General features: G+C 36.6%; 1 protein-coding gene across 1 annotated transcript in view; it reads right to left on the bottom strand.

Moving 5' to 3' along the window:
* Positions 1–14434, bottom strand: part of LOC120780822 — a 58668-nt gene extending 44234 nt beyond the window's left edge. Inside the window, exon 1 of the mRNA XM_040113067.1 lies at positions 14123–14434. Coding sequence (XP_039969001.1) covers positions 14123–14434 — 312 coding nt within the window. The remainder of the gene's footprint in view (positions 1–14122) is intronic.
* Positions 14435–14880: the final 446 nt, after the last annotated feature.

The following is a 14880-nucleotide window of genomic DNA, read 5'->3' as shown; positions in this document are numbered from 1 at the left end:
TAAGTTCGGCTGTCACCGAACATTTTATACTCTCGCATGGTAAAGTGATAATCGAGATTTCATAATACATCATTTACATATTTTTCAAATACCGTATTTTTGTAAAGTTTTATTCCACTATCATCATTGGTTCCTAATGTTTATACTCGTATTATACAGAGAAGGCATCAGATGGAATTCAAAATAGCTTTATATTGGAAGAAGGCGTGGTTGCGAACCGATTTCACCCATATTTCGTACATGTCATCAGGGTGTTAAGAAAATATTATATACCGAATTTCATTGAAATCGGTCTAGTAGCTCCTGAGATATGGTTCTTGGTCCATAAGTGGGCGGCGCCACGCCCATTTTCAATTTAAAAAAAAAGCCTGGATGCAGCTTCCTTCTGCCACTTCTTCCGTAAAATTTAGTGTTTCTGACGTTTTTTGTTAGTCGGTTAACGCACTTTTAGTGATTTTGAACATAACCAGTGTATGGGGGTGGGAGGTGGGCGTGGTTATTATCCGATTTCTTCCATTTTTGAACTGTATATGGAAATAGCTGAAGAAAACGACTCTGTAGACTTTGGTTGACATAGCTATAGTAGTTTCCGAGATACGTACAAAAAACTTAGTAGGGGGCGGGGCCACGCCCACTTTTCCAAAACAATTGCGTCCAAATATGCCCCTCCCTAATGCGATCCTTTGTGCCAAATTTCATTTTAATATCTTTATTTATGGCTTAGTTATGACACTTTATAGGTTTTCGGTTTCCGCCATTTTGTGGGCGTGGCAGTGGGCCGATTTTGCCCATCTTCGAACTTAACCTTCTTATGAAGCCAAGGAATACGTGTACCAAGTTTCATCATGATATCTAGATTTTTACTCAAGTTACAGCTTGCACGGACGGACAGACGGACGGACGGACAGACGGACGGACGGACAGACAGACATCCGGATTTCGACTCTACTCGTCGCCCTGATCACTTTGGTATATATAACCCTATATCTGACTCTTTTAGTTTTAGGACTTACAAACAACCGTTATGTAAACAAAACTATAATACTCTCGTTAGCAACATTGTTGCGAGAGTATAAAAATATACTTGGTGCTCTGCGTTTTGTTAAAGCTTCTTGGCACAAAATTGAAGCGTCAAACATAGAGAACTGTTTCCGAAAATCTGTATTTATACAAAATCCGAATGTCGAACTGTTTGAGCTTGAGGATGATACTCAATTAGCAACGCTCTTTAATTCACAAGAAATTGCACAACTTAGTGACTTTATATTAGAGGATTATTATTGATAACGTTGCATACACAGAAAATGACAGTATTGAAATTGATTATGAAGGCGTTACTAATACGGGGATTTAAGAGCATCTGATGAGGAGGTAGTTGTGAAAGACACGGATCTAATTAATAATTATCATGAAGCATTCAAACAAATTTCCCGTTTGAAAATGTTTGCTAAAAGTGATGTTGTTGCATTAGAGAACTTAAAGCATAGAGAAAGTGCGGGTTCGACAGCGAACATTTGTTAAAACTGTAGTAAGGAATTCACCTCACAGCCACAGAGTTCACGCTGTGAAATGTTAACATTTTTAACAGTTCTCCACATACATAAACAGAGAATATGGAGAGAGAAATAATATATGTACGGCATATGATGCCGTATGCGCAATCAGAAAATATTGAAGGAAAATAAGTTCTTTGATATTCCATTTTTAACAGCGAAAAATGTGTACAAATACAGCTCTCTCACTTACTCACGAATATGAAGAGACATATGTAAATATATGTATGTATGCATGCTCCTTATGCTACTCCCAACAACACCATTTAGTCCAGTCATTATAGTAAGTTCACCTCGGAATCCGAGATACCCAGCTGTAAGTCTGCAAATACTTGTATATTAAAACCCTAAAAGTTGTCTCAAACCCTACATATGGTAGAGTGTACGCAACTATTAAATTTCAAGGTCAAAGGTCACAAAAATCGGTTTTTTGCGCTATTTTTGTTAACATCTCACTTCCTACGGGTTTTTTGCTATTTGTATTTATGACCAATATTGTAGAATACAAAATTCTCTACAAATTTTGTTTGAAAACATTTTTCATACAGTGAACCGTTTTCGAGATAGACGGCGGAGAGCGCGCCTCCGGTCAAAAACGCGCCATATATAGTTGATGAACTATCGATAAATCAATGATTATAAATATTTGTCAATTTTTATTAACTATTACATATATTATATTTTATCATTTTTTCCTAACCTATCCACTTTTTATTCAGTATTAATTTATTTAACAACACTTACCTGCCCAAGTAATTGCAGAATTGTTATTTTCATTAACAATTCTGCAATTACATTAATTATTATAGGTATAATATTTGAATTTAAACCTAATTAATATTAATAACTTCTTACATGATAAAAAAAAACAAATAAATTATGAATTTATCTTTTTATTAAAAAATATCATTTAATACATTTAGTTTTATTAAAAGTAAAAAACTGGAATAAAGGGTACAAATACTAATAATAATTTGTATCATCTTCTTCCTCTTCATCGTCGTCTTCCGGCTGCTGGTAAATTTCAAACTGGTCTTCATTTTCGTGATGAAGAAGAACCTTCCCGTATGGCAGCCATAATTGCATGGCTTATTGAAGTACATTTTGTTTTTAAATGATCAATTTGTCCTTTCCTGTTTTTGACGATGACTTCTTCTAAGAAATGCAATAAAGTTTTTGGAATTTCTTGATTAACATTATCCAACATTTTACTAGGAGGTAGATAAGATTTAGTTTCAACTATAGATATTCGGATATCTTCTCTAATAATTGCTGCTGCAGCTTCTACAATTCTTAGCCTTTCTCCTTCAGGATCTATTTTTTTTCTTTCGTACCAAGCTTTTGATAGAATATTAGCTTGTGCATCACGGAAAGAAATTATTGTGAAAGCTCCAACTTTCTGCGTAATTCTATATCGGTAAAGTCCGTCTGTTGTAGTCTTGTAATGATAGTTTTATCATCTGGCATATACCCTGTCAAGACATCTTTAAGCTCTTTTAGTGTGAATTGAGAATCATTATTATTTTCGATGTAATTGAAAATCTCTAACATAGCTTCTGTAACTTGATTATCTTGACGAGGTTTCTCAAGAGGTGATGATGATGATGATTTGTTTGAAAAGTTTGTAAAGCAAGCAGCATGGTACTTCGCTTCAGCAGCGATCAAATCATACTGTAACAAGTAAGGAAGGGCTAAGTTCGGGTGTCACCGAACATTTATACTCTCGCATGGTAAAATGATAATCGAGATTTCATTATACGTCATTTACATATTTCTCAAATACCGTATTTGTGTAAAGTTTTATTCCGCTGTCATCATTGGTTCCTAATGTTTATACTCGTATTATACAGAAAAGGCATCAGATGGAATTCAAAATAGCTTTATATTGGAAGAAGGCGTGGTTGTGAACCGATTTCACCCATATTTCGTACATGTCATCAGGGTGTTAAGAAAATATTATGTACCGAATTTCATTGAAATCGGTCTAGTAGCTCCTGAGATATGGTTCTTGGTCCATAAGTGGGCGGCGCCACGCCCATTTTCAATTTTTAAAAAAAGCCTGGGTGCAGCTTCCTTCTGCCACTTCTTCCGTAAAATTTAGTGTTTCTGACGTTTTTTGTTAGTCGGTTAACGCACTTTTAGTGATTTTGAACATAACCTTTGTATGGGAGGTGGGCGTGGTTATTATCCGATTTCTTCCATTTTTGAACTGTATATGGAAATACCTGAAGAAAACGACTCTGTAGACTTTGGTTGACATAGCTATAGTAGTTTCCGAGATATGTACAAAAAACTTAGTAGGGGGCGGGGCCACGCCCACTTTTCCAAAACAATTGCGTCCAAATATGCCCCTCCCTAATGCGATCCTTTGTGCCAAATTTCATTTAATATCTTTATTTATGGCTTAGTTATGACACTTTATAGGTTTTCGGTTTCCGCCATTTTGTGGGCGTGGCAGTGGGCCGATTTTGCCCATCTTCGAACTTAACCTTCTTATGGAGCCAAGGAATACGTGTACCAAGTTTCATCATGATATCTCAATTTGTACTCAAGTTACAGCTTGCACGGACGGACGGACAGACGGACGGACAGACGGACGGACAGACGGACGGACAGACGGACATCCGGATTTCGACTCTACTCGTCGCCCTGATCACTTTGGTATATATAACCCTATATCTGACTCTTTTAGTTTTAGGACTTACAAACAACCGTTATGTGAACAAAACTATAATACTCTCGTTAGCAACATTGTTGCGAGAGTATAAAAATATACGACTTTTCCCCAATTCTCCGAAATCTTCCCCACGTTCTTCTGTTTTTTTGATAAAAGTATCTTTGAACTCAAGGGTACTCATATTTTTTGTCTTCCGCCTGATTTTTCTCTTTTCTTTTTCTCTGCAGCCTCATCAGCAACTTCGCCACAAAATAAACATTGATTCTTAAAATCAAACACTTCACCTCGTTTTTTACGGAGTATTAATGGAGAAGTTATAGTTTCTCCTTCTTCTTGTTTCCGGTTTGCTGCTTGGACACAGTTTTTACTAATGTAAACACTTCGGCACTTTTCATGCACTTTAACAGAGGTTACTGAATTTAAATAATCAATTTTCCGTCGTTTCGTTCGGCACTTGCAGTTCGTAGAGATTTCATACCGCGCACTACTTCTATAAGCGATTCACCTTCTTAATCTGACTTATTACATAGAAAACACAAATCAGCCATAGTTTTTGAAATTGTACGTCCGTAGTTTACCAAGATACGATTCAAACTGGAACAAAGAGAAGACGGTCGTAACTACACATCCTGAACATCTGTCCCTAATGCCTATAAATAGAAAGGTCCGTAGTGAAAAATAGGGGCCCGTATAATTCCCAGGTATAATTTTTGACGTAGTGGAAGGATTTTAAAATTTACAGATTTTAAAGATGATGCATTTAATTATTTTCCTTTTAAAATGTCATTAGTGTTAATGGGAATATAATTATATTATGATTTAAGTTTTTCCCTTAATTATTTTTTAATTTTAGGAAACGGTGATCAGTATTATTGAATAGATATGGATTTAAGGCATGAAGAAAATGATAAAATATAATATAATAGTTAATAAAAATTGACAAATATTTATAATCATTGATTTATCGATAGTTCATCAACTATATATGGCGCGTTTTTGACCGGAGGCACCGGTTGACCTGAAGTGATGCTGTGACCGCGCGCTCTCCGCCCTCTATGTCGAAAACGGTTCACTGTATGAAAAATGTTTTCAAACAAAATTTGTAGAGTATTTTGTATTCTACAATATTGATGATAAATACAAATAGCAAAAAACCCATAGGAAATGAGATATTTACAAAAAAAGCGCAAAAAACCGATTTTTGTAACCTTTGACCTTGAAATTTAATAGTTGCGTACACCCTACCATATGCAGAATTTGAGACAACTTTAAGGATGTCAATATACAAGTATTTACAGACTTACAGCTGGGTATCTCGAATTCCGAGATTCTTACCTAATTTAAGCTTAAATGACTGGACTAATTGTGATATTTTCATGCTTCAATTTTTGCTTTCAACCAGAGAAACTTGTATGTGCAATGTATGCAAATACATATGTATGTATGTATGCTTTTGTGTTTTGCCCTCAGCAATTCCATATTGACATATAAAAATAATTATGATATGAGTATAATTTTTTATGAATGCATGCATATTAATATTTATAGTCAACTTGGACTTGCATATTTAATAATGTTATTTAATTTTTACATAATATGCTATATATATATATATAATATATAAATATTTTTATATTATATTTCTTACTAATAGAAATTAAATTTTTCACAACAATATATATAGTACATATGTGATGTACATACATACATTCTATCATATTAATATTATTATCTGCTCATATCAATGTATGTATACGCATGAGCGCATTCAAATATAGTAAATTTTACAACAAAACCGATTTCATGCATAAACGCAGGCGCAAATTCCACAAGCGACCTCGCTTCATTCATAAAAACAGACGCCGTAACATCTTTCCGAGCATGCCTTTGCCAACAAGCGTCTTTTCGCGACGATGGCAAAAGCTAAGCATCATAAATTGGGCAACTTTCTGGTGTTTGTTCTAAGAAAGAAGTGAAAAAGTGGCAACATAGCTGTTGTCGATTTACAATATTTGTCAATTCTAAAATATTTTTCCGTGGATCGTAAAAATCTGCTTCGATATGTATGCACGCGCATACATCTTCATACATATTTACGCTAGCTTGTTCGCGAAGCTGTTCGAGCAGGAAGGGAAGCGGTAACAATTGGCGATCGTTTGTTAGTTTCTTTCGGCACAGCTTGGATTTTCTACCAACAACACAATGTTGCGGCGCTTTGTCGTCGCGTCAGTGCTTCGACCGATTGACTCTTCGACAAAACGTGAGTTTCGGCCATTGATTGTCCGTGGCAACGGAGATGCGAAAGATGCGTGCGGCACTTGTTATTATGAACATATATATATATATGAATGTGGCTAGCATTTGCTTTCGTAAACATACACACAATTATACCAAAGAAAAAATATATGCACAGTATGCAAAATCCATATTCGTACACCACGTATTTTATAGCAATTTTGCACATAAAAAAATATTGTCAATCTATATAAGAACATTGCTATATTCCGAAATACCACAATATTTCAATTGGAATCCATCATGGAAAACATTTCAACGACGAAAACAAGGAGAGCGTGTTGACGGTTATCCAAATGTCCGTAAAACCGATGCCATAAGACGCATTTACACCATCCATCCGAACAACGCCGAATGTTTCTATTTGCGTCTGCTATTAGTCAACGTGCGTGGACCAAGATCATTTGATGATTTAAAAACTGTTGACGGTCAGTTGTGTGCGACGTATCGTGAAGCATGTCAGCGATTGCATTTGTTAGAAGATGATATGCATTGGGACACCGCACTTCATGACGCATCACTCACATCTTATCCAAAACAAATACGCGTACTATTCGCCATAATATATCTACATGCCTTCCGTGAAATCCGCAAGAACTGTGGAATAAGTACAAAGACTGCATGACCGAGGACTTATTAATTTTGGCGCGTAGTCGAGCATCGGACGCAGACTTGCTATATACATTACAAATGTATAATGATGCTTTGATATTGGTTGAAGATCTGTGCCTTACAAATGCGAATAAGGCATTAGCGCAACTTGGCATAACTGCGCCCAATCGTTTAGCGATTGATATGCTTGACCATGAGCTTCAACGTGAACAACAATACGATTGCAATGAATTGCGTGCTTTCATACAAGCTAACATTACCAAATTGAATATTCAGCAGAAAAATGCTTATGATAAGATTATACGAGCGGTTGACAATAACGCCGGTGGATTCTACGATTATTTAAGTGAACGCGCAATATTGGCACCGAAAAATGTACATGTCAACGAAATCAATTTTGCCATTCAAGAAAAACTGACAGGAGAAGCTACAACATATACATCGATTGATAGCGTTTTGAATCAAAATGAAGTAGTCAATTATCCAACTGAATTCTTGAATTCTTTGGATCCCCCCGGTCTGCCACCGCATCGTTTGGTCCTGAAAATCGGTTTACCCATTATACTTCTACGAAATCTGAAGCCACCGACTTTGTGTAATGGCACAAGACTTTCAGTCAAAAAATTGTGGCCAAATTTGATTGAAGCAACAATACTAAATGGCAAGGCAGCAGGTGAAGTTGTACTCTTACCACGCATTCCCATGATTCCAACGGACATGCCGTTTGAATTTAAGCGCTTGCAGTTCCCAGTACGTCTTGGCTTTGCGATGACCATCAACAAATCGCAAGGGCAAACGTTTCAAGTGTGCGGCGTCAATTGTTCGTCGCATGCTCGAGAGTGGGAACACCAAGGTGCTTATTCATTTACGCGCCAGGTGGAAAAACCAAAAATGTTGTATACCAATATGTTTTATAAATGTTTTATAAATAAGTAACAGTTTTACAACAATAAATAAAACACAAAGTAAAAACCCTAAAGAGTTTTAATCGATTTAGGTGTAGCGAAAAACACAGGGCAACAGCTAGTTAATTATAAAAAAAAGTTGTATGTTATTTTAGGTATAAACGTAAATATATTTCATTTTGTTAAACAAATTAATTTTTCTGAAAGAATTTCGCATTTTTAAGCAAACTTAACATTTTCTATAAAGCAAAGTTCATATTCGTACACTATTTAAAGTACAAAATAAATTAATGTTATGTAAAAATTAATATTTGGTTGGATACCCTTTTTGTTTTAAAACAGAATGTAAGCGACGTGAAATCGATTTAACTAATTTTTTGGTGAGTTTTGGACATATTTTTTTCCATTCTTTTCGTAAAGCTCGTTTAAGGTCCTGAAGATTTCTAATGCTATAATTTCATTGATTTTGAATTTCTCAGTGAAATAAGTTCTCAATTGGGGTTATGTCAGGGCTCTGAGGTGGCGTTTTCAGGTATTTTGGACAGTTGTATAATACCCAAAGCCTTGTATCTAATGCCGTATGTTTGGGGCCATTATCATGCTGGAAGATGAAGCGACTTCCCAAACCCAATTTTTCAGCACTTTGGTGTAGATTTCGTTTTAGTATGTCTATGTACTTCTTAGCATTCATTATCCCATCAATAAGGTGCAAATTTGCTACTCCCGAAGCACTGAAACATACCCAAACCATCACAGATGATACGCCGTGTTTAAGGGGGTATTCTTATGTAATCACTTCGAAAAATCGGTTTTTTTTTTTATTTTTTGACAGTTAAACCTATTGAAAACATGCTGTGAAAAATTCAGACTGAAATTCATAGTATTTGATAAGTTACAGCTCATAGTCGCCGACGTGTCGTAAGCGACTGTCTACCAGGCTCCATGACAAGTCTGCAGCTGCTACGTTTCTTAACGCATTTTTCTCGAATCGTCATATTCTGAAACTGTCATGGTCCTAAACAAAAAAGGATTCAACCGATTGCTTTAAAATTTGCATATGTTTTTCTACTCACTTATGGTTATCGTCCCTACCAGAATAGTTTATTTTCGAAAATATTTTCATATTTTTTTAAAACGATTTTTAACGAAAAAAACAAGATTTTCGTGACTTTTTTTTGTAGTTCGACATTTTTTTGTTTTATGAAATTAGTTAGATACGGTAGGGATGGTAGCCGCAGAACTACTGAATAATAATCCATTCGATTTTTTTATTTCAGACAACATGAACAGCCGCTATCACCATGACCAGTTAACTACTTTTTTTTTGTTGGGGACTACTTTGATTTAAAAAAAAAAAATATGTATATTAAAAATGTAAAAAACGGAAAAAAAAATTTTTTTGTACATTTCAAAATACAAATACAAATATATTAAAAAATTAAAATGAATGAATTTTGTTGTCGCATAAAAAAAATTTTCCTAAAGAGTGGTAAAATGTATGCGTTCACATGAGAGTACCCCCTTAAATGTGGGCATAAGGTTTTGTTAATACAAGCTATTATTTGCCTCCCTCCATATTTTTATTTTTCCATCGGACATCTTCAAGTTGAATTTTGATTCATCACTGAAAATCAGTATCCAGAAAGGATACTCCTTATTATACTCTCGCAACAATGTTGCTAAGGAGAGTATTATAGTTTTGTTCACATAACGGTTGTTTGTAAGTCCTAAAACTAAAAGAGTCAGACATAGGGTTATATATACCAAAGTGATCAGGGTGACGAGTAGAGTTGAAATCCGGATGTCCGTCCATCCGTGCAAGCTGTAACTTGAGTACAAATTGAGATATCATGATGAAACGTGGTGCACGTATTTCTTGGCTCTATAAGAAGGTTAAGTTCGAAGATGGGCAAAATCGGCCCACTGCCACGCCCACAAAATCTCGAAAACCGAAAACCTATAAAGTGTCATAACTAAGCCATAAATAAAGATATTAAAGTGAAATTTGGCACAAAGGATCGCATTAAGGAGGGGCATATTTGGACGTAATTTTTTTGGAAAAGTGGGTGTGGCCATGGCCCCTACTAAGTTTTTTGTACATATCTCGGAAACTACTATAGCTATGTCAACCAAACTCTATGGAGTCGTTTCCTTCAGGCATTTCCATATACAGTTCAAAAATGGAAGAAATCGGATAATAACCACGCCCACCTCCCATACAAAGGTTATGTTTAAAATCACTAAAAGTGCGTTAACCGACTAACAAAACTCGTCAGAAACACTAAATTTTACGGAAGAAGTGGCAGAAGGAAGCTGCATCCAGGATTTTTTTAGAAATTGAAAATGGGCGTGGCGCCGCCCACTTATGGACCAAAAACCATATCTCAGGAACTACTCAACCGATTTCAATGAAATTCGGTACATAATATTTTATTAACACCCTGATGACATATACGAAATATGGGTGAAATCGGTTCACAACCACGCCATCTTCCAATATAACGCTATTTTGAATTCCATATGATGCCTTCTCTGTGTAATATATACATTAGGAAATGAAAATACAATTCAATACTCAAAGTACACAAATTGATCTAATCTAATTAATTTTACAGCAAAATAAAAAAATATGTAAATTATTATCACTTTATCATGCGAGAGTATAAAATGTTCGGTGACACCCGAACTTAGCCCTTCCTTACTAGTTTTTAAATGGATTTCTTCGTGCGACTCTGCTCCGAAATCCGATTTTTTTATATAATTTCATACAGTTTGTGCTGTTAGATTTATATCAAAGTTTGAATTCAAAAGAGCAGAAAGCTTCACCGCACTAATAGTCACATCTTTTTTCATATCTCGTAGAATAGAAGATTGTTGGCACCTATTTAAAATGCATCTGTTTTGATTTCTGACCTTTTTATTGATTCTTCCACTTTCTTTATATATTTTAATAATGGATTGAATAATGAAGCAGCTCCGTTTCGTAATTTTTGCGATTTCTCGAAGAGATTTGCCATCTTTATATAAATTTATAACTAAATTTCTTATTTCATTTGTTAATTCACTTGATTTCCGTCCCATTTTTAAGCTTTTCACTTTTTTCACACAAAATAAAGCACACTTCAAGAAATAGAGCAAACATAAGAAACTTCTTATCGATAATTCCAAAATTTCGAAGTAACGGTACATTCCCAGCTTTGTTATTGGGAGATGCCATGCTGCACAAATACGCACAATAAATATAAATAAGTTCATTTTGTTGTTGTTATAGCATAAACTTTGGTTTTTTTCTTCATATCAATAAAAAATATATGTCTTGTTTGAAATAAAAAGGAATTTTTGAAGAAATTATCATACCTTGCTTACTAATTATATTTTAAGTTAAAAAATCAAATAGTTTCTCCGGTGTCCCATTTATAGTGTGAGTCAGTGTATGTATATATGTATCTTATCAAACCTACATTAATTAAATATTTAGATAACAACATGAACATGACTATTATATGTATATACTCAAAGATTTTAAGGAATTCATCATGAAATAGTTTAATTTGTACGTGCAAGCTTGTGTGCTTTGATATAAAATACATACTTATGTATATAGCAAATATACGTACACATGTATGTATGTATATAAATTATTGTATGTACATATATAAATTATATGCAGAGAAATATGCGAATCTGTAAGTGCACTTCCCTAACATCGGAAATAGCATAATTTTTCTCATTTAACACTGAAAATGCTCAATTCTGCTATTTTCGTGTTCTCTCTCATCCCTAATCGTGAACCTTCTCTATGATATACGTTCTCTGATAAACGTTCTCTGAGTATACTTTATATAGATATACATATGTGACCTGGTCTACGAAAAGGGGGCTTAGGTGTCAAAAAAAAGGAGAACAATTAATGAGAAAACGAGAAACTGACGATTATTTTTAACAGCTTTTCCCAGAAAACTTGTTTTCGCACTTAAGCCCCCTTTTCGTAGACCAGGTCACATATGTATATATAACCGCGCACCTGAAGAAATAATATCAAATAAGACAAAACATGTGACTTTTAGGTAATAAAAAATTAATACTTATGATAGAATTTTTGTAGTAAAAAAAGTAGACAGACTCGCTTGAAGCAAGGGCGTCAGCATATGTATGTACATAATATATGTAAGTATAATTCATGTACAAATCATGATATTATTGTTTATCAGTAATATAATGTGCCCGCACTGCTCTATATGTACATACATACTTTTTTTTGTGTCGGAGGGGGGAATCTACTAAAAGATACTGCCTTAGCCAGGCAGTATGCACGATTCATATTGCCCGCTAAAGATACACCTCTTTCGGGATCACGGCCAATTAGTCTTATCTAACTTTACTGGACTTGCGTAGCAGTACGCTTACGTACTAAACCCTTAACTCCGGCTGCGTTAGCTAGTATTTGGCCCTGCGGACCGCCGTTGAGTATTCCTTAGTAGGACCAAGCTGGGCAAGAATGCCTCTTCAGAAACTCCTTTCGTGGTTATTCAGCTGGTCTCAAGGTTCTGCGCTGTGGTTCTCTTATCCTGAATTCGTGGATCGCTATTGCGGCCTACTCTTTCATTTTCGCCCATACCAACTTTGATTGCAGCATGTGGCTTATAGTGTTTTCAGGCGTCATCCTTTGGTTTATTATTCCTTCGATGGTAATTTTCTCCACTTCGTATCTCGAACAGAAGAAAAATATATGTTCGGCGTTTTTGTTGGCACTGCTGCAGAATGAACATTTTGTGTTATCATCGTGGCCGAATCTGTAAAGGTATTCCCTAAAGCAGCCATGGCCTGTCAAGAATTGCGTCAGATAAAAGTCTGTCTCCCCATGATGTCTCTCAATCCAAGCTGGTACGTTCTTAATGAGCTTGTGCGTCCATCTTCCTTTTTCTGCCGCGTTCCATTGCCACTCTTCGAGGCTAACCTGTCTCTCTTTTTTTCGCTCGTCAGCTGTTAGAAGCCTATTCATAGCTTTAGATTTTGGCTTGGCTCTACGTAATTCTGAGGCCATTAAGTCCGGAGGCATAAGACCAGATATGATACTGGCCGCTTCATGTGAGACCGTCCTGAATGCACACTGCCTTTGCCTTATTGGCATTTGTGTTTTGTCGCAGTGCTTTTCCCATATAGGTGCCGCATACATCAGTGTTGACTGACTTACTTTAGCTAGTAGGGTTCTCCTACTTTGACTAGGGCCACCAGTGTTAGCCATTATTCTTGACAGGACCGCTGTAACAGAAGCTGCCTTGCTACAGGCTTTTCAACATGCGCTTTCAAATTCAACCTCGTGTCAATCATAACGCCAAGGTATCTCAGGGAGTTTTGAGTTGTAATGTTGTATCCATCGATATTTAAGGTGACCATTTCTAGTTTTTTCCTGCTCGTGATAAGCGCCGCTTCCGTCTTTTCTCCCGCCAGCTGCAGCTTAGTTTCCGTGCGCCAGTCCTTAATTTTTGCTGTGGTCGCATTGCAGATGTTTTTAATTTGGGAGAGCTCTTTCGCAACTATCGTCACAGCAATGTCGTCCGTATAGCCAATTATTTGAGCCTCTTTTGGCAGCGGTAGGCGTAGCACCCCGTCGTATCGCACATTCCAAAGTAACGGGTCCAATACGGAGCCCTGCGGTACTCCATCTGTCACCACGTAGCTTTTTGGGCCGGCTTCGGTGTCGTACAGTAGCAGTCTATTAGACAGATAGCTACTGATTATCCTTAGTAAATATCTCGGAGTGTTTCTTGCCTCTAAAGCCCTAATTATATGTGGCCAGGATACAGAATTAAAAGCATTTTTGACATCAAGTGTGACAACTGCGCAGTATTTTTTATCGCCATGCATCCACCTGGTTCCCTCTATGACCTTGGCCGCAATGTCCGTCAATTTTCCGACTGCGTCCATAGTGGATCGATGTCTTCGGAAACCAAATTGTTTTGCAGACAAGCCAGGCAGCTCTTCTTCTAGGTGACGTTCCAAACGTTTGCAGATCAACTTCTCCAATATTTTGGTCATCGTATCGATCATACAAAGTGGTCTATACGCACTCGGCTCACCCGCCGGTTTATTTGACTTCTGGATGAGAACCAGGCGCTGTTTCTTCCATAGTCTTGGGAAAACGCCTTGCTGTGTTTAACTGCAATCTTAAGCGCCTTGTTTGGGATGCCATCAAGTCCTGGCGCCTTTGTATTGCCGAATCTTTCCGCCACTTCTATTACCTCCTCCTCGTCGATTGACAAAACTTCGACCACTGATGGTATTATTCTGCTCGTATGCTGCTCCTGCGATGGTAAAAGCGTTTTCACCACCTTTTCTAGCAGTGTAGCACAGGTTGGTGCCTGGTTTTTACCTTCCTTAACTCTTGTCATTACTATTTTATAGGCATCTCCCCACGGATTTTCATCTATCTTCTCGCCTAGTTCTTTGAAGCTTAAGATCTTACTTCTTTTAATAGCTTTTTTGAACTCATTTCGCTTTCTTTTAAAATATTCTCTGAGTCTTGTGTGTTCTGGCTTACCTAAGCTTCTTTGGGAGAGGCGTCTCGCTTTATGACACTCGCTTCTTAATGCGCTACTCTCCTCGTTCCACCAGTATGCGGACATTCGGAGGCCGCATCGGAAGCTTTACTTACGTGACTTACCAGCATTTCAGCTTGTCGGTCTAAGTCGGTCGAGCTACCCATTTTTTCATCCAGCATGAGGTCGAAGATGTTCTCATCTAGCGTTTCAACATTCTATCCTTTTTGATGATCGCTATGTGTGTAGAAGTCGCACACTTTCCAACGTGCAGATCGAACCAGTGAGTTGCTGGCGAA

This window comes from Bactrocera tryoni, unplaced genomic scaffold, assembly GCF_016617805.1.
Source record: "Bactrocera tryoni isolate S06 unplaced genomic scaffold, CSIRO_BtryS06_freeze2 scaffold_25, whole genome shotgun sequence".
In the NCBI taxonomy this organism is placed as follows: domain Eukaryota; kingdom Metazoa; phylum Arthropoda; class Insecta; order Diptera; family Tephritidae; genus Bactrocera; species Bactrocera tryoni.
The sequence above is the reverse complement of the archived record's forward strand: the minus strand, read 5'-3'. Positions and strand labels throughout refer to the sequence as shown.